Consider the following 23301-nt stretch of genomic DNA (forward strand, 5'->3'; position numbering starts at 1 on the left):
TATTCTACTGCAAAGAAAACAAGAGGAGGAAGGAGTGTTAGATATGTTTTAATTATATGGTAACAAGCTGGGATAAAATACTAATACTGTAATAATGAGTGGGTTAAGATCTTATAGAATTTTAAGATCCAAACTGACAGGCATCTTGATAGATGCCTGATGTAACAGTTACTGAAAAGAAAAAAGTCTGGTTCATTGATGTTGCTATACTAGGTGATGCTAGGATTGAAGAAAAAAATGGAAAAAAATTAGACTTGAGACTTACAAGTCAAATTTGAACATTTATAGAAAAAGAAATTGTTTTTATACCAATTAGATTGGAGCGCTCAATCAATACCTAAAGGACTATATTTGGATGTATTGAATTTATCAGACCTGAACGCTTTAATTTTACAAAATAACCATCCACTCTTCTTGGACCTGGTCTATATATATATTTGTCCACTAACATGAAATATCCCATTTATTTAATATAAATTTGTTTTCTTTCAAATTCATAGGATCAAGTTGTTAAACTTCTTGGGGGAATCAACTTGTATTTTGGCTTGGATGAAAACCAACTGAAACAGAGGAAAACATTGTTGAAATAAACAATTAGCAGAAAAGATTGGCATCAAAGACTTTTCAGCCCTCTCTAAGTGGTTTACAGAGTTGGCATATTGCCCTCAATAATCTGGCTCCTCATTTTACCGACCTCGGAAGGATGGAAAACTGAGTCAACCTTGAACCATTCAGAATCAAACTCCTGGAGTGAACAGTGAGTTAGCCTGCAGTATTGCATTGTAACCACCACGCCACTACTCTATATGTATAAAGTTAATATATATGGAATGTATCATAGCTACTTATTTCAAAATCTGGTTTCTTATTAAATTATAAAATTGTTTACCGGTACAAGTTATGGTTAATAAAATATGAGATCAAGGCAAACATATTTCAAATGACATAGCTAACTTTCCAAATGATTTTTATATACATTCTCTATTAATTTATTTGCTTTGCACCGGCAAAATACATATAAATCAAGTGCTTTTCTTACGGGATATGTAGACATCATGCACAAAGAAAAATTGCACATGATGAAGAATACTGCTTGAAAGAAACATGCAGAAATAATACAGGCAGTCCTCAATCAATGACTGTAATGGAGTCTGCCCATTACATTCATAAATCGTGATGGCCATTAAATGAAGTCCCCATGTGATCGCCTCATTTACGGACCTTTATTCTTTTTTCAATGCAACCATTAACTGAATGTGTAGATTGTTAAGTAGAGTACAAGGTGCCTCAGGGACCTTGGGTATCCCCTGGGATGCCTAGCACAGGGCCTGTCCTGGGCCTCCCAAAGTTCCCCCCAATCCCCTGAGGCATCCAGTGCACCAGTTCCCTCCCCCTGGAGTCTCTGCAAGCTTTGAGCTCGTTTTATGCCCCACCATGCTCCACATCCTTCTCATCCCATGTCATCCGTTGTGTGCTTACTTTTCAAAAAATCTCTGGAGCTTGAATTAGGATGAGAAATGAAGGTAGGCCACTCTGTTCCTGGGCAACGTGGCTCAATCCTGTGGGTGCTCTGAAAATTATGGCCGCTTTGACTCTTCCCACAGCTCAGGAATGAATTGGTTTGCCCTGCTTCTTTAACAGGAGCTCCAGAGAGTTCTGGACGACCACTGAACCTTCCAAAACTTGCATTAGGGAAGCAGAGCAAGCCTCTTTATTCCTGGGAAATGTGGCTTGATCCTAGAAGTGGACACTATTTTCTGGTCAGCCTCATTGAACTGTGGGAAGCTCTGTAAATGGTGGCTACTTCCAAGTTCACCCTACATGGCCCAGTTGCAAAGAGGCCTTCTTCCCTAATACAAATTCTGGAACGCTGTGCAGGTGTAAGGTCAAGCCACTCTGCCACCGTGGCTTGCACCCAGGCCCATCATGTCCTGTGGGGAGAGGGTGGGCAGGGAGGTTGAGAGTTGGTAGAGGCAAGGTGATGACGGCTTCGGTGCTCCAGTCGCCGCTGTCTCCACTGATCAGCTGGATCGTGGCGTCTTTTTGGTTGAAGATCGGCACGGAGACACCGTCGGCACCCAGGGTGCGGGCCGGAGACGCCACGCCGTGTCTATTAATGCTGCCGTCGAAGGTTCTTGGTAAAGGTGGTTGACCGGGGCCTGGAGAAGCTTTCGCTGCTGCCGCAGCCCTCGCCACCGTCGCCTCCGTTGCATAGCTGTTCCGCTGACCCGCTGTTCCGCGGCGTCTCCTTTGATGTAGATCGGAGGTGCCACCGCCTAGGAGTAGGTCAAGGTGGTCGAGGAAGGACGAGGCGCTGGCCCCCACCCAAGATGGCTGCAGCGGTTCAGGGGGCGGGCCGGAGATGCCACGCCGCTGCTGCTAGCACCGTTGCCAAAGGCCCCTCGGAGGGTGGTCGATCGGGCCCGCATGGCTGGTCTGCGGCGCCTCCTTTGATCCCTCGCCGCCGCTATTCAGGGGCGGTCAGGAGGCCGAGGCAGAACAGCGGCTCCGGTCCTGCTTAGGATGGCTGCAACGGCTGCCACTTCCGCCGCCCGGCTGAACCAGCTGATCCGCGGCGCCTTCCTTGATCTTCAGATACGCCGCCGTTGCCCGGGGGCAGATCAGGGGGCTGAGACAGAGCGGAGACACCGGCCCCACTCCAGATGGCTGCAACAGCTGCAGCGGCTCAGGGGGCGGGTCGGAGGCATCACGCCGCCACTGCCCCCGCCGGTGTCCAGACCCATGGGGAGACGACCGACTAGGGCCCGGAGGAGCTCTCACCGTCGCCGTTGTTGACGTTGCGGCCGCCTCTGCCGCCCAGCTGATCCGCAGCGCCTCCATTGCTTCCTCGGAGACGACGCCGCCGCCCGGGAGCCGATTAGGGGGCCGGGGCAGAGCAGAGCTGCCGGCCCCTCTCGGATGGCTGCATCGTCTGTAGTGGCTCAGGGGGTGGGCCGGTGACGCCACGCCGCCACCGTCATTGTTAGGCTCCTGGGGAAGACGATTGACTGGGAGTTGGAGAGCCGCTGCTGCTGTCCTCGTCGCCGCCTCCGCCGCACAGCTGATCTGCGGCGTCTCCATTGATCCCTCAGAGACGCCGCCCTTGCCTGGGAGTAGATCAAGCGGTTGAGGCAGGGCGGAGGCGTTGGCCCCATTTACAACGGCAGCCAACGGCCCAGGCGGTGGGGCGGAGATGTCCCGGCGCCCCTACGGCTGATTCGGGAGGCAGCGGGCGGCACATTGCCCCGACTCACCTGCCCAAACTTCTGACCCCACCCCAGGGGTCCGATGACATCCCTGGGGGGCTCCTGGGGGGACGCCTTACCACTGGGGGTTACGGAGCTCTCCCCAGCACGTCCTCCATCTTTTTAGCGCATGATGACATGACAGAATAGAAATAAACCTATATATGCAGTCCACATAATTATAAATAAAATTTCTATGAGGGTATGGTAGTGGCTTCATAACTGGATGTCCAATTCAGCTATCTAGATGATTGCCTCTGGTGTTGCTTCATGCTGAGCAAACGTGAAGGCCTCGAAAAAGAAATATAAATGCTGTGATGTATCTTTACTTATAAAAATCAGAGTCATGGAAGCCTTGGTAATTCTCTGTGACACTACAGAAATGACAGTTGAAGAAAGAGGGTAGGAAGAGTATTAATGATTTTGAACTTTGGTCTTGGAGAAGACTTCAAACAATACAGTGGACAGCCAAGAAAACAAACCAATGGATCAAGAAACCCAGTGTTCTCACCAAAGGCACAAAAGACAAGACTCATATTATCTTACCTTAAACAGATTATGCAAAGACCTATCTTTCAGGAAAAGGGTCTAATGCTGGGAAATGAAAGGTGAAGAGGATGATAGAAGCAAAGTGGATGGACTCAATTATGTGCCAATGGGTACATCATTTAAATATCTGAAAAAAGATTAGGGACATATTATCATGTATACTATCTATGTGGTTGCTAGCGAAACTCAGCAGAATATTGAGAGTAGTATCTGTTTTAACATAGATTTATTGTCTTATTGTAAAAAATGTTTCTATATATTTTATCTTTTGTGTGTTGGTTTTTCTCAGTAATTTCAACTTATCCAAGTAGTTCAAAATGTGAAAGTATTGTATTATTGTTATATCTATGATTCAAAAGAATCATTCTTGTCTATTCCTCTTTCATCCTCTTTGAGAAGTATGAATCTCTTATAGTTTGAATATTACAGTAGAAAAGTGATAGAAATATTTTAAAACAATATACATTTGAAAGTATATTAGAAATATTTTAAATCATTATATATTTAAAACCACTTGCTAGTGCAAAAGCTCTTTTGACTTTTTTGACATTTATCATTTTGTTTTTTTGCATGGGCCAGAATTGCTCAACAAATACATTGGAGCAAGTGAACAGGCAGTTCGTGATATATTTTGGTCCAGATCCATGGTTCCCGAGTCTATTTTTATGATTATTGTAAGAACTGAGTTTGCTAATGGGTGATATGAGAAAATCACAGCAAGACGGTTATGAAAGATGACCTGCAGCTAGTCCTCAACTTAGAACCATTCATTTAGTGATGCTCTAAGTTATGTCTCTGAAAAAAAAATGACTTATGACTGTTTGTCACACTTACAACCATTGCAGCATCCCCACGGTCACGTGATCAAAATTCGGATGCTTGGCACCTGGCTCATATTTATGATGGTTGTAGGGTCCCAGGTCACGTGATCACTTTTTGGGACCTTCTCACAAGCAAAATCAGTGGGGAAGCCAAATTCAATTTACAACGATGTTACTAACTTAGCAACTACAGTGATTCACTTAACAACTATGGGAAGAAAGTTCGTCAAATGGGGCAAAGCTCACTTATCCGTCTTATTTAGCAATGGAAATTTTGGGCTCAATTGCAGTCATAACTCGAGGATTACCTATATTTGGATTTGCTAATTTCACATTTTCACTTTTGGCAAATGATATTTTATTTCTTTAGTCTGAAGTTTATATTGCAGAGCTCAGGCAGCCATGCTCCTGGAAGAGGTCACGATAACATTGGTGTAACTGACAAGTTGTTAATCAACCGTTCTCTCAGTTAGATGGTATATAAGGTTTAAAAGGTATACATGCATTGTCCAAGACCAATCATAAAAGCAAAGTAAAACAAATATGTTAAATAAAAGAATAAAATCACATTGTTACAAATATTAATTTGAAGGAGGACTAGGTGGTTTCTGGAGTCCATGGTTACTGATAAAAAGTTTGCAGCCTTCTGAGAATTAGAAGAGCATAAATCTCATAATCAGAGGAGCAGTTCAAATTATTGACAACTGGGGTTGTGAATTTTCATCCCTATTAGTGTACAATATATAATGGGCATTTGAATAAAATAACTGCAGCTTTCATACATAAGTTTGTTGTGTCTGCTAGTTAGTGTTCCAGTTTATGCCAAAGTAATAATCTCCTGTGAGTAAATATATAGGGTATTAAAAAAAATCTCAGGATAGTCAAGTTATGTGTATGAGGTTACACTATAGAAAACATGGGAAACACTGATTCAATTTAAATGTCAAACTCCCAAATTCCTTTGCTTCAATTCAGGCTGAGTTTTATCTATGCCAAAGGCAGATAGTGCTGGCAAGTCACGTCCACAATATGCTAAATCACTGTTAACTTGTCTTCTTAGAGTACAACCAAATCTTATCTAGCCAGGTGAGATAGTAGAGATAGATCCACTTAAGTCACTTAGGTAGTAACCCCTCACCTTAATAGTGCCATGTGGCAGATGTGTGTGTGTGTGTGTGTGTGTATGTATATTCCAAGTGTGGCCTTACCAAGGCATTGTAAAGTGGTATTAATACTTCACGTGATCTTGATTCTATCCGTCTGTTAATGCAGCCTAGCACTGTGTTGGCTTTTTTGGCAGCTGCAGCACACTGCTGGCTCATATTGAAGTGATTGTCCACTAGGACTCCGAGATCCCTCTCACAGTTGCTACTTCTTTTTTTTTTTTACTCACATTCCCCCCACCAGTGAATTTATTTATTAGATTTATAGTCCACAATCCAAGAGACTCTTCATATTCACAGTTGCTACTTCTATGAGCAAGATACTACCTATACCTGTACATTTGGTTTTTCTTGCCTAAATATAGAACTTTACTTTTTCACCACTGAATTTCATTTTGTTAGATAGCGCCCAGTGTTCTAGTTTGTTCAGATCCTCCTGTATCTTAAGCCTATCTTCTGGAGTGTTGGCTATTCCTGCCAGCTTGGTGTCATCTGCAAATTTGATGAGTTCCCCATCTATCCCCTTGTCCAAATTGTTGATGAAGATGTTGAAGAGCACTGGGCCTAGAACAGAGCCCTGGGGCACCCCACTACACTCTTTCCTCCACGTAGATGCAGTTCTTTTGAGGACCACACACTGAGTATGGCCGGTCAACCAGCTACAAATCCCGTCTGATGGTGATGCTGTCTAACCCACATTTTTCTGTCTTACAAGTAGCAGGTTGTGATCTACTTTTATCAAATGCCTTACTGAAGTCCAAGTAAATTATATCCACAGGATTCCTCTGATCCACTGATTTTGTCACTTGGTCAAAGAATGCAATAAGATTTGTCTGGCATGATCTGTTTTTAACAAACCAATGTTGGCTTTTAGTAATGACTTTGTTTGCCTCTAGGTGTTCACTGATTTATTGTTTGATTATCTTTTCCAGAATCTTCCCAGGTATTGAGGTCAGGCTGATAGGTCTCTAGTTTCCTGGATCTATTTTCCCCCCCTTTTTTGAAGATGGGAACTACATCAGCTCTTTTCCAGTCCTCTGATAATTTAAGGAGGACTCTGGTAATTTAAGGAGACATTGATCAATCAAAGCAGTAGTTAATTTCCTCTAGAATATTTCATGAATTATTGAAACAAAGGCTGTCCTTTGCTTATAAAATCTATAAAGCTAACATAAAGCTAAAAAAAGAAGTTCCTGTGGATTTTACTCCTTTAGTCATTGCCAACTATAGGTAACATAAAAGGCAAACTGAAATATTTCTAGTGAGATTGTACAATAGGATATATTAGTCTGTCTGAACTCACCAGATCTAAGACTAGATCCAAGATGTTATCAAGGGTATCCAGTCCAGTCCAATCCAGCATATTTCCAATGAAAATCTACTTCCTTGTGCTTCAAGTGTACTATGGTAGTTATTTTCTTATGAAACAACTAGAACAATTCTTCATCTATCTTCTAAATCACAGCACTTCAGATATTTGAAGACTGCCATTATATTCCCTTGCAGTCTTCTCCAGTCTTTTCCTTATAAATGCTCTGCATTTGGTAGGTAACAGGCAAGTTAAAGCCTATAATTCAGAAACACCTTGCAATGCAGGAAATATCTTGTTCTTCAACCCACTCCCTAGATCTCCCTAGATCTGCAGAAAGAAGCTGAAGTAGGCCCATCTTGCTTCAGTGGCTGTTAGAAAGCATCCCGTTTCTTAATATCGGACCTTTTAAGATATGTGGACTTCAGCTCCCAGAATTCTCCAGCGAATAAGCTGACTGGGCAATTCTGGGAAACAGCATGTTATAAAAGTTTTAAACTGAGAAACACCGTTTTAAGTTTTTCTCATAGCTGAAGTTGTTCACTTATTCCCAGATCCTTACTCTATTGAATTATTTTTTACCTATATCCTCATTACAAAGATACATGATGTGATACGGTGCGTGTTTTTTACGTATACATTTTTACAATTTTACACCGTCATAGGAAGTATAGATGTTCACTTTACCGATTGAGCTCCCTTTTGAATCTCCCGCGAATAATAAAAAAAAAACCAACGAGAAGAAATGAACATTGCGTCTTTCTCCACAATTTTTGTAATCCTGGGGCTCTTTCGCCCTTTTGCGGTTACATTCCCTTTCCTACATTTACTCCATACAATATTTTAACTATTTAAAGATTAGGTTCGAAGTAAGTATTTAAAAAATGAAGAAAATCATACTACCGCCGCACATACTAAACGCCGAGTTCTTTCATCCCTCTCGTTCTCCCTCTCGTGAGGGCAAACAAGGAAGGGCAAATGGCTACAATGGCGGTCACTGAGCATGTTCGGTGTCCCTGAGCATGCTCAGTAGTATCTGATGTTAAAAACTTGACGGGTAGCAGAGAAAGGGGCTCCGGCTAGGCCGGTTTGATTTTCGTCGCTGGGGTTCCGGGATTCCTGCACGCCATGGGGAAGAGGGATAACCGGGTGGTGCGTAAGCTAAGTCTCTCTCCTAGAGGCGCGATCGAAACGTCAAGGGTTTTGAAGAAGGGACATAATCTTTCCTACTAGCCTGGGTGGGGATGAAGGACTCAGAGGGAGACGGTGGCTATGCGACCACCTTTGAAGTTGGGGGGGAGGAATAGCCAGAGTCTGTCACAGACATCCTGCAGACCTTTCCTCATTTCATTGAAAAAAGTGGTGAGCTATTAAAAAATAGTTCTGATTATCACGGGCTTTGAAGTCTGAATGGGAAGGGTGGGTGGCTGTGACAGTTTTGGGGGGCTTCCTACATGAAACATTTCTTCCTCTGTTATGAAATCAGAGTAGTAAGTTGGGCCCCTCACTACATGTGGATCTGGTGGGTTTTTCGTCTCAATTATGTGATCAGAATGAAAAGTAACCTGGTATTTTTAATAAGCATATTATCTGATCTTACATGAATATATGGAGTGTGCCTGTATGTTTCTCAGCATTGGGTCCTTAATCATAAAATAGTCTCGAGTCCCAGGTTTTGTATTTCAAAACTTAAGTCCATTATTTTTGGGGTTTTGCATCTTGGTGGGGGATTTTTGGTTTTATGCTTAAAGATGATTTAATTATCACATCAAAATGTATAGATTGTTTAAGTAGACTTGAGTGACATATTATATATTGAGCAGTAAGATATTTCTAAAAGAGTACTGGAAAGTTAAAAGTTTTCTAAGGCCTCTGTCTATTTAGCTGTACTTTTTAGGAAAAAAATGTGCTCATCCTTATTTCTCTGAAGAGACTATATTCCTTGATTTTGTTAAATTCCTAAGAATACACTGAAGATATAGAAATGAGTAATTTGTCCTAAGTAAAAACGACATAGCATTGAATGATGATTTGTTGTTCTTAGCAGTAGATAAGCACTATCAAACTTTGTACCCTGTCAGTGAAATGTTAAAACTGGTGGGAAGTTTCTTATTTCTCTCTGTGAATAATCTTTGTTTTCTGAATAAATACAGGCAGTAATAAATCTATTATAAAACAGGCCACTTTAAGACAAAGATTTGTATGTTAATTTTATAAATGAGATATTATATAGATAGCCTGATGCATTTTGAATAAGTCAAATTCCGCCTAAAATCAAAACTTCAATTATTTGTTCATACATTAGCTTACAAGGGTCACATTGAGGCTATTTTATTTAAGCCAGAAAAAGATGATGAAAAAAATAAAAAATAGAAAGCAAAGAAATTCCACAAAGAGATGTGTTTTTTATTGAGAGTTGGGTCTGAGCTTGATATTTTAATTCTCTGATTGCTTACCGAGGCCCATAACACAATCCAGTTGGGTAGAATCCAGAAACAACCCATATTAAATGACTGGTAGTTCAAACATGCTGATAATGTACATAGGAAACAATAATGTCTATATTAAATAGTGAATGCCTTATGGATAAAAAATAGAAAGGAGAGTGATTTCTTATAAGTTTCATAATAACTTGCTATTGAATCTGCAGCTAATAATATGCCGTAGATATGCATGCTTCAATATAAATATATGTTTCCAAGATTATATTTGCATACAATAGCTTCATTAATTAATATGCTAATAGTTCTTTTACTATTTTTTAATTTTAAAAAATCCAGATTAAGAGATGGCAATATTGAATATTTTCTGTTCTTTTACTTTACTACAAACTGTTCTTTGATGAAGGTTTCTAACATTGAAAATAAATGTTTTGGATTTCATGGGGAGGTAGGAAATATGTCAGAGATTTGAAAAGGTGGTAATGCTAAACCTAGTGGTTGTCTACATTCCTCTCATTTTATGCTATAATAAATTAGTCATCTCTACCCCAGCTTTCATTTCATATATATATATGTGTGTGAAAGCCCTAATAAGCAGGCATATACATAGAATGAAGGCTACTGCTAAGCTTGTAAGCCGCCATGAGTCTTCGGAGAAGGGCGGAATATAAATGGAATTTTATATATATATATATATATATATATATATATATATATATATATATATATATATATATATATATATATATATATATATATATATATATATATACACCATATTTAATTATGTCCATGTTTTAAGTGTGTAACTAATTTTTAAAAGGTCATCAAAAATTGATGTGATAACATAGTGAAAGATAAGGAAATGTAGGAACCATTCATTCTCTTATAGACCATATTCTCTTAGCAAGCTTAGCAATAACTTTATTAGTCTTAATGGTACCATAAGAATATTTATTTTGTTGCTGTCCTCTCATAAGATGTTAAACATTACAGTATTAGATGATCCTCTGTGTTAGTTCCATACAATTTTTCTTGAGCAGAATGATTTCCCAGAGTCCAATTGTGCGCAGCTTTTGCTGAGGCAAATTAAGAGTAAGAAATATCCCAAAATACTGCCTCCTCACCCCAAGTGCCATAACCATATGAGACCTAGTGTGTTTCATTAATCACTGAGAGTTATTTTTACTTATACAAATATATTACATTTTATTTATATATAAAAGTTTGACAGTAAATATATACCTTTAAATACTAGCTTTTTATAACCGTTGGAGAGGAAGCTGAACACATCATCAAAAAGTGAAGCCATCAAAATATGTTGTCTCAACAATGTCATTTTACAATACCTTGAAAATTCTATCAAGTTGGTAACTTATATAGATTGGCTAAATGACAATATGTAATTTTTGAAAATTACCAGAAAAAAACTATTTTTAAGGGTTGCAAATTTGAATAATTTAAGGTTGTCTCACTCTTTCTTTGTTATATTTAAGGCATATATGAATCCCATAGCAATGGCTAGATCCCGAGGTCCTGCTCCCTCTTCAGGACCTACAATACAAGACTACTTGAACAGACCAAGACCAACATGGTATGTCTGCAAATGATGACTTTGTTCCTTTTATAAGATTATACTCTACTAAGAAAGAGAAGTAGTAAAATTTGCCTTAATGTAATACTTGTGCCCCAAATTAATGGACTGGTTCGCGCATGACATTAAATCAGGAAAAGGAAAATGACGTTTGAAGTCCACATGTGGACTTCCACCATCCATTTCTGGCTTCTGGAACTCATCCAAATATGGGTAGGCTCAAATTTTGGGTGATGTTTCACATTTTGTCTTTTAGGGCAAAATGAAACTCTTTAAGGCTTTAACTGGCAGGTGAAAATCTTCAATCATGAAGTTTTAAAGGGTGAGGCTTAACAATTTTATTCCACATTAACTGTCTCCTGCAGTTTCCCCAAATGTGGGAAATTCAACTGCATAATTTATGGTTAGGTGCCCAGAGTTGTGTACACGAGATGGGCAGCCATATACATTCAATAAATAAATAAAATTTCATCTCTAAACTTATGATCCCACCCCTTAAGATTATTGGTTGCCCAGTTTTTGAATGTAGGTCTAGATGAGTTGCACAAAGCTTTGTGCACATTTCCATTTGATAGAAGCTGCATTCTTCATGAATGAAACCACAGTTGCATGAAACCACAGTTTCACTTTAGATGCACAAACAGAGAAAAGAGCAAGTTTTCTTTCAGTTTCCTTAAGTCAAGATCTGCACTGATGATGTTACATAGTTTGGTAATGTAAGGTCTAGAAAATCCCAAACAAGGTCAGAGGGCATCAAGGATTCCTAAGTTAATATTTTCAGATCTAAACTTATGTATCAGTTACAGATTATGCATTTTTTCATTAAAGGGAAGAAGTTAAAGAACAACTAGAAAAGAAGAAGAAAGGTTCCAAGGCCTTAGCAGAATTTGAAGAAAGAATGAATGAGGTTTGTTATTTGAATAATGTAGGCATAAGCTTAGTTTTTATATCTCTATTATTATTACTATTAATATAATGCTAATGAAAATTCAGTTTTATACTAAGAGATACAGTTCAGTGTTAATTGCTTCTTATGCAGAAACATCAAAAGATACCAAAAATGCAGACGTGATTAGCAATAAAAACCAATGTTCTATCATGTTAGAAGTTAACTTTCAATGATTGCAAATCTAATCCAGCGCATCCTAGATTAATAACAAGATGTGATTGGATATTCAGCTCTTAACAGTGATTGAATATTAGACATCTCAAATACTTAATGTTGGCCATAAATGTTAGGTATATTAATCCACCAATTAAAAAAGCACAATTGTAAAAGCCACATTGCTGTTCTATATAGAAACAAAAATGCATGTTTCTCCTTTCTGTGGCATCCAACATATTATAAGTAGGCTAGGTTGCAGTACTGACTACCGCTGTAATGAAGCCTAATAGTACAATCCTATTAAAAAAGTGAACAGGAGGCAGTGTATAAATTGTATTTAATAAATAATGGATTCAGTGGGATTTTGTTGCAGAAGAATGAGTATAGAATTCTTGTCTAATTATTTCACACAAATTTCCCAACTCTAGAAATGGCTATTATGAGTTAGTGACCATAAAGGATACTTGAGAAATACTCATAATTGTTTCAATTGTTTTTCAGAACTGGAAAAAAGAACTGGAAAAACATAGAGAGAAATTATTAAGTGGAAGTGAGAGCACTTCAAGAAAGAAAGAGGTAAATGCCCTCATATATACCCTCCATGCGGAACTAGGTATTTGAAAATTTCCTGTTACAATAGTCTTTGGTTTAACTGAATTATTGTGGCTGTTGCTATAGAATACACTTCAAAAATTCATTCAAACATATTAATGAAAAAAAATCCTTTTTTAGAAAAAGAAAAAAGAGAAGAAGAAATCCAGTAGGGTGAGCAAAGATTTCATTTACTTTTCAACACCTAAGACCTAAGATAGTTATATAGTTTATTTAAAGGGAAAAGGGTGATTTTTGGATTTTTATTATTAATGTTTGATATTGGTTTTTAAATGCAGGTGATGCATCTTTGGATAATATCCATAAATTTCAGGGGCGTGGGTTAATTTGTTCTATTGACAAATTCTGCATCTCACAAATTTATGTTTTGTTGTCTTTGGTCAAGTTGTCTCCATCTTCCTCTTCCTCATCAAGCTCTGATTCTTCCAGCAGTTCATCTGATGTTGAAGATGAGGTAAGACTGAATTGTAACTTTCCATAATTTCATATTCAAAATGGGTGTCTAAATGGAGGAGAAGCAGTGTCATTTTCATTGAAATGTCGGAAATCTTTCAAGGCAGGGGTCCCCAACTTTGGCACTTTATGACTTGTGGATTTCAGTTCCCAGAATTCCTCAGCCATCTTTAAAAAAATGGTTTTTTAAAGCCATCTGAAGGACAGGGCATCACTAAGTTTGTTGAGTAGTACCAGAGTCATTGTATTCATCTGCTGGCTGAAGTGGGAGTAAATGTCTGTCACCTCTATTCTCTGAAAATCTGCTCCACAGAATTAGAGGAAAATTAGAGGAAGATGAAACCATATCTTTCATCCTGTATTAACCTCCCATAATTGCTTATGAAAAAGCAAGGAGCCCTCCGTGTAGCAGCTTAAGAAAGGGTACTCTTACGAAATCCCACTACCTCCTATGGGTGCAGTCAGAAGACTGTCGCCGAAAGTGGGAGAGAATGTATGTGTGTGTGTGTGTTTATTCTTCCCTTTCTTGAAAATATATTTAGTTCATTCATTTAATGGCTGACATTTATAAAGAAGCTATTTTCTTGAGTGTGCTAAAATCCAAGCTTTTCTGTAACTTCTGTAACTGGATAACGTAGGAAGCTATTCACACCCATACATCAATGGAAGTGAAAGGGAGATGTATGAAAGGCTGAAGTATAGTTTTATTATTTTCTTTTCCCTCCTCTTTTGTGTGGCTGTTTGTACCTTGGAACTGCTGAATTGAGTTTTGTAGAAATTTTCTAAAAGATTTTTTACCTTCACATCAGAAACAGCTTGTGCTACTTTTCAATAGAAAATAAAACAACTTATGTGGATACCAGCAAAAATGAATAATTTTGTAGAAAAAAAGGACAGTGTTGAAATGAAGCTCTCCTAGTACATGTACAGTATTAAGCAGGCAGCTGAATTTCTAAAATGCCATGCATCATTGCTGAGGACTTCCTATTCCAGTAGACAAGCGTGGACAGTGTTTAAGCATCCTTACAAGACTGAATTTTTAGTAGAATGGAAAGATGCCTTGAACCATTGTAAAAAAATAAGCTCTCAGACTAGAGTGATTTATTATATCACAAATCATTATGAATTAATAGCAGAACGGATTATTTTTTAGAGAAGAACTGTAAATTTGATTGGCTTCCTAGTCATGATTCTGGCATGCATATGTGATAGGAACCGGTATAGATCTCTTAAAGAAAAAAATTTGGAAGAGTCTTGATGGAAACATTTGGTTAGTTAGAAAGATAAGCATCCTCTCTTTTTATCAATTCTCTGCCTTCTGATATTCCCTGGCAGAGAAGAAGTAGCAGCTGAGATTCTAACACAGAAGGTAACCATGTTAGTTCCAATCCCTTTTGGCTTTTCACAAGGCAGAATTGTGAAGTATGAAGAAAATTACTGTTTGATCTTTACTAACTGTAATGTAACTCTTTAACATAAAGGTTGTATAAAAGGACATGAGTAAAAGACTTAGGTGCTTTAGTTCAAATTGGTCAAAAACATGACTTCTCTGAGGCCGATAGCTATTAACTAGGCAAGATTTGTTCATGAATCAGGACTTTTGATTATTATTATTATTATTGTAATTTAGTTGCTTTTCTGATAGATTGAAATCATAGTTCCAAAGTATGAAAAATTATATTCAGAATGTTTTGCTATTTATTTTTCATTGGAGTAATGTAATTGATAAACATAATTAAATCAAATTTCACTCTTTTTACTATTGGAATATAATGCCTGTTTAATTCAGAATGACTTATATTGAGCTTTTGAATAAACACTGCTTCCATTTAATTTCTAAAATTTTCATTTTAAGAATGTTTTTGAGCTTTGTTTGTTTTTCTCTGAAATTGTTTTTCTTCATAGCTTTTGATCTTTGAATACAAGTCAATGAAATCAGAATATTAAAATGATATTTGATAAAGACTTATTAAACAAAGACATTATCTTGAATATATAGAAATGGGAAGGACAACATAAAATCCAGTTATTCCTGTGGCTAGTCATTAAGAATATACGTTTATGCTTTATGTCTGAAATGACTTAATCTGAACAAAATCTAATAATTTTCTTATCATATTCGTGATTAGGATAAGAAACAAGGAAAAAAGAGAAAGAAAAAAAAATATTGCTCCCTACAGAAGTCATCTGAAAGCTCTAGTTCAAACTCTGATTCAGATAGCAAGGTAAAGTAAGAAAAATGCTATCCTTACCTAATTTATGAATGAAACTTTTCACACTGATTAGAGTGCAGTGGTAGCAGAAATGCATATGTGGAATATGAATGAAATTTGGATCCCTGTGCTTTGTTTTAAACTGCTGCAATGTTTGCTTTGCCGGCTCTACTTGCTCTATTGCAACAATAACACATACCTGTTTTATTTTTCACTGCAAGCTCTGTTTTGATTATTCCATTTCCAGAATACCAGTTGCCATTACTTCTGCACTATTTGCTTATACAGACGCAAATTTAAGTGTAAGCTGTCATTAATGCTGTTTTTTAATCATATCTACTTTTTATTGTTTAGGATAGCTTAAGAACTAAACGGACAAAGGAAGATTATGAAAGAGACAAGGTAAAACAGTTTCATAGTACTTTTAAAAATTCCTTGAAAATAAATTTGTAATTATAGAATAACTAAATGAAAATTCTTAGTTGTCTAATTGTAAAAAAAAACTCTGAAATTAACAGCTGTTCGGCATTAAAATTGCTGGTTGTTAGGCAAACTAATTCCAAAACCTGATCAACCTAACAGTTGACCTCTAAGAATTTACTAATTTAATTTAATGTTAAATATATTTTTATTATTATAGTTGGTCATACAATCAGCAATTAGTCTTGATTTTGTTCTTAAATAAAAAGATGACATCATAGCTGCCAATCTTTTAGTTGGTGTTGGCCTTCATTTGCATCAGATTCTTTTCAAGAACTTAGGTTGTCATAATGTATTGGCATAGTATATGTCCAGATCCAAGCAATATGGTCTTGTATAATTAGATGAAAATGTTGACAATGTGCAGATTTTATCAGTATCATCCAAGGCTTTTTGGTAGGGCACACAATGTCCCTGTAACCATTGGGACCACCATTGCTAGTTATGCCATAATCTTCCAGTTTTGATTTTTGAATCTTGATACTTTGTAATCTCCAATTCTTTGTCTTCTGTTTTATTGTTCCCTGATATTGTCACATCAATTATCCGTACTTTTTCTTTTCAACCATAGTTAAATATGGTGTGTTACCGTATTTTTCGGACCATAAGAGGCACCTGACCATAAGATGCACCCAGTTTTTAGAGCAGGAAAACAAGAAAAAAAATATATTCTGAACCAAATAGTACCGGTATACTAGGAAGGAAGGAGGGGAGAGAGAGAGAGAAGGAAGGAAGGAGGGAGGGAGGGAGGAAGAAAGAGAGAGATAGAGAGAAAGAAAGAAAGAAAGAAAGAAAGAAAGAAAGAAAGAAAGAAAGAAAGAAAGAAAGAAGGAAGAAAGAAAGAAGGGAGGAAGAAAGAAAGGAGGGAGGATGGAGGGAGCAAGGAAGAGAGAGAGAGAAGGAAGGAAGGAAGAGAGGGAGGGAGGAAGAAAGAAAGAAAGGTAAGTAGGTAGGTACCAGTAGTTTCTTTTTCCTGAATAGGTTTTCTAAGATGCCAAAGCAATTTCAAACAATTAGCAGTATTATCTTGCAAATGGGAAATCACTTCCAATAAACTTCACAGAGAAACCTGCAGGGACAACTCCTCGCGGCTTTGTTGGGGCAAGTCGCCTATGAGGTTTAGTTTAGCAAAAACTATTTCTTTAGCAGCGAGGTAAAAGAAAGAAAATGTTCGTGCGCAGGGAGGGGGAGGCAGTCAGAAGGCATGGCAGGCACATCCGTATTTCCTCCCCTGCCGACCAGTCACAGGGGCGGGGCGGAGAATTCCATGTCTTCATTCAATCACATCTCTCCAATGGAGCTGATGGACTGCGTTGACTGAACGGGAGACAAGTGTTTTCGCTTACCTTCGGACCATAAGATGCACCTCGTTTTTCCACCCACTTTTGGGAGGGGAAAAGTGCGTCTTGTGGTCTGAAAAATACGGTATATGGCAAAAATGTATTCGTTTATATTTGGAAATCATTGTTATGTTAGATTGCACAGTCGGCCAGATGTTTAGATTGGATTTGGCATTTTTATCAACTTATCAATCCTTCCCAAGGATCTGGGATAGGCAGATGTGTTTATTTGAAGGTACTGTTAAAGGTACTGTTGCAGGATGTAAGCTATTCCAAGTAAAGGTGCCTTTTGCAATTGACTAATGGTGATTTTGTCAATGCTGATGGTATTTAAGTATGCTCCAGAGGTATGGGGATTGCATCCAAGCTACCTATTACTCTTGGTCTTGTCTTTGCTTTCTTTTGCCATAGTCATTCTACTTCTGTTTGCAGGTGTTTGTATTTTGTAATTTTCTCCAGTTCTTTCTCTTCTACTTTGTCTCCAGGTATTGTGATGTCCATTATTCAGACGTTTTAGTCTTTCTTATCAACAGTTGTTTATTGTTGATATTTTGTCATGCTGTTATAAGTCTGCACAGTCTTCTTGCAGCAGCTAACTAGGTGGTTGCTGTTTTTCAGCTTCTTTGCAGAGGTAGCATTTTGCTGTCTGTTACTATTTTCTGAATTCTGGCTGTGTATACATTTTTCTTAAGAGTTGGTCTTATACAGCCAGAATCATTCTGTCTCTTCAATTTTCCTGCTCTTAGCTATTGGCCAGACTTCTTTGTTGTTATTTACTTTGCTTGCTTTGTGTGCTTCTCTCTCCCCCCCCCTTCTCTCTGTGCTAGCCATGTAATACTTGTTGTGTCTCTTTTTTGTTCTTCAAAGTATCATGTAGTCAGTGCATTAAACAAAAGAACAGATAACAAGATCTGGCAATGGTGAAGAACAAGAAAGTTGAAGAAAGGGACTATTCTTTATCAGAGGAAATGTGATTTTTAAGTGACCATAACTAATTATTTTAATCTTACCTAGGATTCCAAAAGTCTTGTTAGGAAAAGAATAAAAGCAGATCATATGGAAGAATTATTGCCATCAGACTCTTCATTGGAATCGATTCAAACAGAGGAGGTCAGTCTAACTATAAAGTAAAGCATTTACACTAGATAAAAATGTTCGCCAAGGTCTCCATTCATATGCATATGTGGAAATTTTGGTCCATTTTTCCCATATGTGCTGCTTCAGATGATTGTGAAATAAGAGAACCACAAAGATCTTTCTTACATAGTTCTTTCTAGATTGTAGAGCTCCAAACTGTTGGCTGTGATGTTCCTGAAAAGTTTAGGCATGACAGCAGGATTAGAAAACAGGCAGTTGCCAGATAGTACAAAATAGATATTGGAGAAGTAACCCTTTTTCCCCAAATTATAATTAAGCAACAATTCTATTGTGATTGCTATTTCAGTTTTTCAGCCTTTTTGTAAAATGTGTATTCTGCTTCTTCTCATTTAGGTACAAGCAAAAAAGAAGAAAAATAGTGAAGAAAAAGAGAAAAATGTAAGCTTATTTTATCTGTCTAAGAACTTTAAACTCCATTTTTTTATCAGCATGTATATATGCTGGGGCAGCCTCCCTATCTCAATTGCTCTGAGTTTCTTGTAACTTTATAATAATAATAAAGTTGGAAGCGATCTTGGAGGTCATCTAGTCCAACCCCCTACTCAGGCAGGAAACCCTATACCATTCCGGACAAGTGGCTGTCCAGTCTCTTCTTAAAAACTTCCAGTGTTGGAGCATTCACAGCTTCTGGAGGCAGGTTGTTCCACTGGTTAGTTGTTCTAACTGTCAGGAAATTTCTCCTTAGTTCTAGGTTGCTTCTCTCCTTGACTAGTTTCCATCCGTTGCTTCTTATCCTGCTTTCAGGTGCTTTGGAGAGTAGCTTGACTCTTCTTTGTGGCAGCCCCTGAGATATTGAAACACTGCTATGCTATATTTGATATTTACTATATCAATAATTGACTGATTTTCAACTATTACATAATGTGCACAATAGATAGATACTTAATTCCCCTTGGAGTAAATGTACTAGGCATTATGCTAGCATGAGCATTACAGTATTAAATTTAAACGATTGATTCTAGAGATTAAGAAAATATTATTTTCCCCCTAAATACAATAGTCCTAAGCAGGTAATAAGATATAGGATGAATTAAAAAACTCAAATCACATTGTTTAATATAGTCTTGCTAATATCACTTGGCAACAAATTATAAACTAGCTTTCTTGGAATTTTTCCCCCCTTCAAATTAATGAAATGTGATATGAGGAATTAAAAGTTAGAACTTTATATATAAAGAAGAACAACTCTAGAGATAAATATGTGGACAGTGCCTTCTGTAAACCTTCCAGTAGGGTGGTATTTGCTGTTCTTAATCTAGATGGGCTGGCTTATGATATTCAGTGGCTTTAATTAATCGTTGCCTTGAAAATGCATTTGGAGAGACAAAACGTGAATTGGAATTAGGTAGTTTCAGGATATAACAATCATTTTTGATATTTCCCCTTTTTAAAGGATAAAACAAAAAAGCGGAAGAAACACAAGAAGCACAGCAAAAAGAAGAAGAAGAAAACAGCAAGTTCAAGCTCTCATCCAAAATACTTAAGTCAAGTTTTTCTTTCGTCAAAAGTGCAATGAGACTATAGAGACTTGCAAATTGTGAAAATGATGATCAAATCTGCCAACTGCATGAGCTCTCCTGTATGTTAACAAATCTAGACATTCAGCTTGCCCAGTACCATTGGGCTGGAAATAGCCATTGTTGTTGCCTGATGCTTATTATACATATAATACCCCTCTCTAGCCCTCCAGTAGCGGATAGGACATATTTGAAAGAAACCCTTCCCATGGTTTACATGATTGAGCGGTAGTGTAAAACTGGATGGATGCCAAAAGGTTTTGCCTACTTTATTCATGGATATGTGCATGTGATCTGATATGCAGATGTCAATCAGTTTCATTGTTGTAATGAATGACGCAACTCCCTGTGGACAAAGATGCATCAGGAGGCCTGTATCTATAAACCAAAGTTGAATTTGGGTGTTTTTATTTTAACAGACTATTAATAAAACTTAATTTTCTATTACAAAGACACTTGCAAAATTCCTTTACAGAATCAAATGTCATTTAGCAACTCCTGTGATACTTCATTTTTACTGATACCATTTTTGGAACATGAATGTAGCATTAATATATACAAATATTAATTTTTTTAGATATGTGTAATATAATTTTGTGCTTGTGTTTTTGGGTTGAAGTTAATTAGAGCACATAGTTTGATTTGACAAAAATAATACAGTTTTGTTAATGTTTCCATGATTATAAACTTTCCATGATATAAACTGCCGTCTTTTTCTTTAAGAATTTAAGGGAAAATCCACTATGAATTTTCTGAGTATGTCCCATTAAAGTAAATGGAAGTGTGGAAGACCAGCTAGGCCAATAATTATAACTGAGCGGATTATGATAGCCTGCTATTATTTATTTATGTACAGTATAATAAACTTTTATCTTTCATCCAGGATGATGTAATTCTAATGATGAAATACATGCTTGGATGATATTTCTAAAAATGAAAAGAGGACATTCTTTTTCGTTTGGGCATGTTCACTTCTAGTATTGGTATTAGGTACAGAGAAAAGTGTCCATAGTTTAGGAATAAGTGAAGGTGGAGACTAACAATTCAGTTACCCTCATTTTAACTTCAGATATAAGACACTATTCTTTATACATGAGTAAGAAAGGGGAAAAAACTATTTTAATATTCTCATCTAAGGTTTTTTCTGCTTTTCTGCTTTTCTGCTACTGGAATAGAAGAAGTACCAATCTAATATGTAAGGATTTTATTACCACTGAATTAAAACAATACTGGGGCCTGAGATAGTATGCATCACCATTATCTAGTGACGTTGATTTTAACTATAGTTTTTTGTTATTTTTTTCAAATCATTATTCTTAATATACTTAGAGTTATACTGCATGATTTTGTACTGTTATATATAATTAAGGAATATAATTATCAGTGTTTTTAACTATCAGAAATAATTTTTAATTAACTGTTTCACATGCAACATCACATCATCCTTATATTAATGTACAGCTGCTGAAAATATTTAGCATGTAAAAAGCTGAACAGTGATGTTATCAGACAGCTTCATATTGAAACTGTTTTTATTCTTTATAAGTTCAATGGTAGATTTATTTTACAAAGATGTTCTGATATACACAAACTGCCAGACATTTTGTAAAGACAATGTTTTAAAAGTTTCTTTGGTCTGGATTATATGTGTATTGTTTTAGCTTCTCTAGCAATAAAGTGTGTACTTTAATAAATACCTCTAGATGTGAGACCGTAAAGAGGCTGTGACATTCACAGTGAATATACACATTTACCATTTTATGTAAAGAAGCACTAAAATTACTGGGTAATATTTGCTTTTTCAGCCTCTTACTAAGTAAATTTTTAAGAAGCAGTGCTTTTTTTGTAAGAAAAATGGTGCTGGAACTCAGCCCCCAGGCCATTCCTTGGTTTTGCTCCCCTCCCGAGTCGGACTGCCATGCTAAGGTGGATGGGAGGGGATGAAACTATTACGACGACTCAGGAACTGACAAAACAAGAATAATACTGTGTGTCTAAGCATATTTATGCAATAGTGTCCCTTCTCAAACAACACTACAACTCCTGGCAGACTTCGCTGGTTATTTACACCCACTGAGCCGAGAGGAAAGACGGGAGGGGTTACCACTATTGCCATAGCTGTTAAGAGTGACATATAGGATCAGGGGCAGTTCTACGATGGGCCATGAGTCAGTCGGGGGGCTCTTGGGGCTGATGCGCTGCCAAGGACTGGTTCAAGAGCGGTCAGTGTCGGGCCTTTGGCCTGTGCAGCCAGTTAACCTGATTGACTGTTCGATGGCAGGAGGGGACCACAGGGATCACCTTTCACCACCACGTCTATCTCAGCACCTTGGGAGCAACCACAGCATCTTCTAGAGACCCTCCTTCCCCTCCCCGTTTTCCTTACTTCCTCCGGGCTGGGGTTCTTGGTCAGTCGCTCTCCTTGCACGAGGTCCAGTTATGTCTGGGCTGCTGGGGAAGTTGTTCGGGATCAGCCTGGGGGAGAAAGGCGGCGGGAAGGGGCTTTCTCCCCAGGAGGCCATCCAGAAGCTTAAAGAGACCAAGGACATGCTGAGTAAAAAACGAGTTGCTAACCTGCTTTCCAGCTCTGGCGTGTTTCTCTTCGGCTACAGGGAAACAAAATTTGTAGGACTAAAAAAAGTTCAGTCAGACCTTCCAACTCCTTGTGAGATCTTTTTTTTCCCCGCAAGAAGTTGGAAGGTCTGACTGAACTTTTTTTAGTTCCACAAATTCCATTGAAAAAAGGTGCTGTAATGCCGTTCCATGCGTTCTATGACAAAAAATGCCCTGTTAAGGAGAAAAAGATTGGTGGAATAATTTGTATTGTTATTGCTTGGAAAGTTTGTATCAACATTTCTTTAAATTATAGCAACAGATATTATATAAAGAGTGTACAATAGGGTTGATGAAAGATACTTCTTCCAGTCTTTACGCATGCCTAAGAAAGGAAGGAAAAATCCCAGATTGGGATGAATTTTTCAGCATTTAAGCAAAATGAGCAAAGTAGTTCATATGAAGTCTTGAAAGAATAGGCGAATGTGTTTTTATAGAGTAATATCTTTACAAATGAAGGCAAATATGTGTCCCAGGATAATGATGCAAGGTTGAATCTATGTCAGTCACCAGGATCAGAAGTTTATTCTTCTGAGCTTTCAGACCTATGCTGGAGCCCCTCTTCAGGGAACTTCTCTCTACTGGGATATGTGCTTTGGGTTCTTCTATGAGTCGTATTTATGTGGTGACTTCCTACTGGCTGATTGGTGTGTTGATGGCTGGCATTTGGCTGTTGTTTTCTTGTGTT

The 23301-nt window shown here is 37.8% G+C and overlaps 1 protein-coding gene across 2 annotated transcripts; it reads left to right on the forward strand.

The window, feature by feature from the left end:
- Window positions 1-8130: 8130 nt before the first annotated feature.
- FAM133B (family with sequence similarity 133 member B) lies at window positions 8131-21679 on the forward strand. 2 transcript variants are annotated; one of them, XM_083376381.1, is made up of 11 exons: window positions 8131-8239; window positions 11025-11122; window positions 11951-12029; window positions 12729-12803; window positions 12960-12992; window positions 13225-13293; window positions 15422-15517; window positions 15860-15907; window positions 18340-18435; window positions 18817-18861; window positions 19877-21679. In XM_083376381.1, the coding sequence occupies exons 1-11, from the start codon at window positions 8216-8218 to the stop codon at window positions 19997-19999; spliced, it is 786 nt and encodes a 261-aa protein (XP_083232507.1). In that variant the 5' UTR covers window positions 8131-8215; the 3' UTR covers window positions 20000-21679. The 2 variants fall into 2 exon arrangements, with proteins under 2 accessions (XP_083232507.1, XP_083232506.1); XM_083376380.1 differs by having other exon boundaries at window positions 8235-8449.
- Window positions 21680-23301: the final 1622 nt, after the last annotated feature.

Source organism: Vipera ursinii, assembly GCF_947247035.1.
Source record: "Vipera ursinii genome assembly, chromosome: Z".
Taxonomy (NCBI): domain Eukaryota; kingdom Metazoa; phylum Chordata; class Lepidosauria; order Squamata; family Viperidae; genus Vipera; species Vipera ursinii.

What these genes read in the sequence shown, in the direction of transcription:
- FAM133B (XM_083376380.1), top strand. Translation starts at nt 8,360, where the DNA reads ATGCGACCACCTTTGAAGTTGGGGGGGAGGAATAGCCAGAGTCTGTCA. An exon ending in GCACTTCAAGAAAGAAAGAG is followed by an intron (nt 12,804 to 12,959) that starts GTAAATGCCCTC and finishes ATCCTTTTTTAG; the next exon opens with AAAAAGAAAAAAGAGAAGAA. An exon ending in CATCTGATGTTGAAGATGAG is followed by an intron (nt 13,294 to 15,421) that starts GTAAGACTGAAT and finishes ATTCGTGATTAG; the next exon opens with GATAAGAAACAAGGAAAAAA.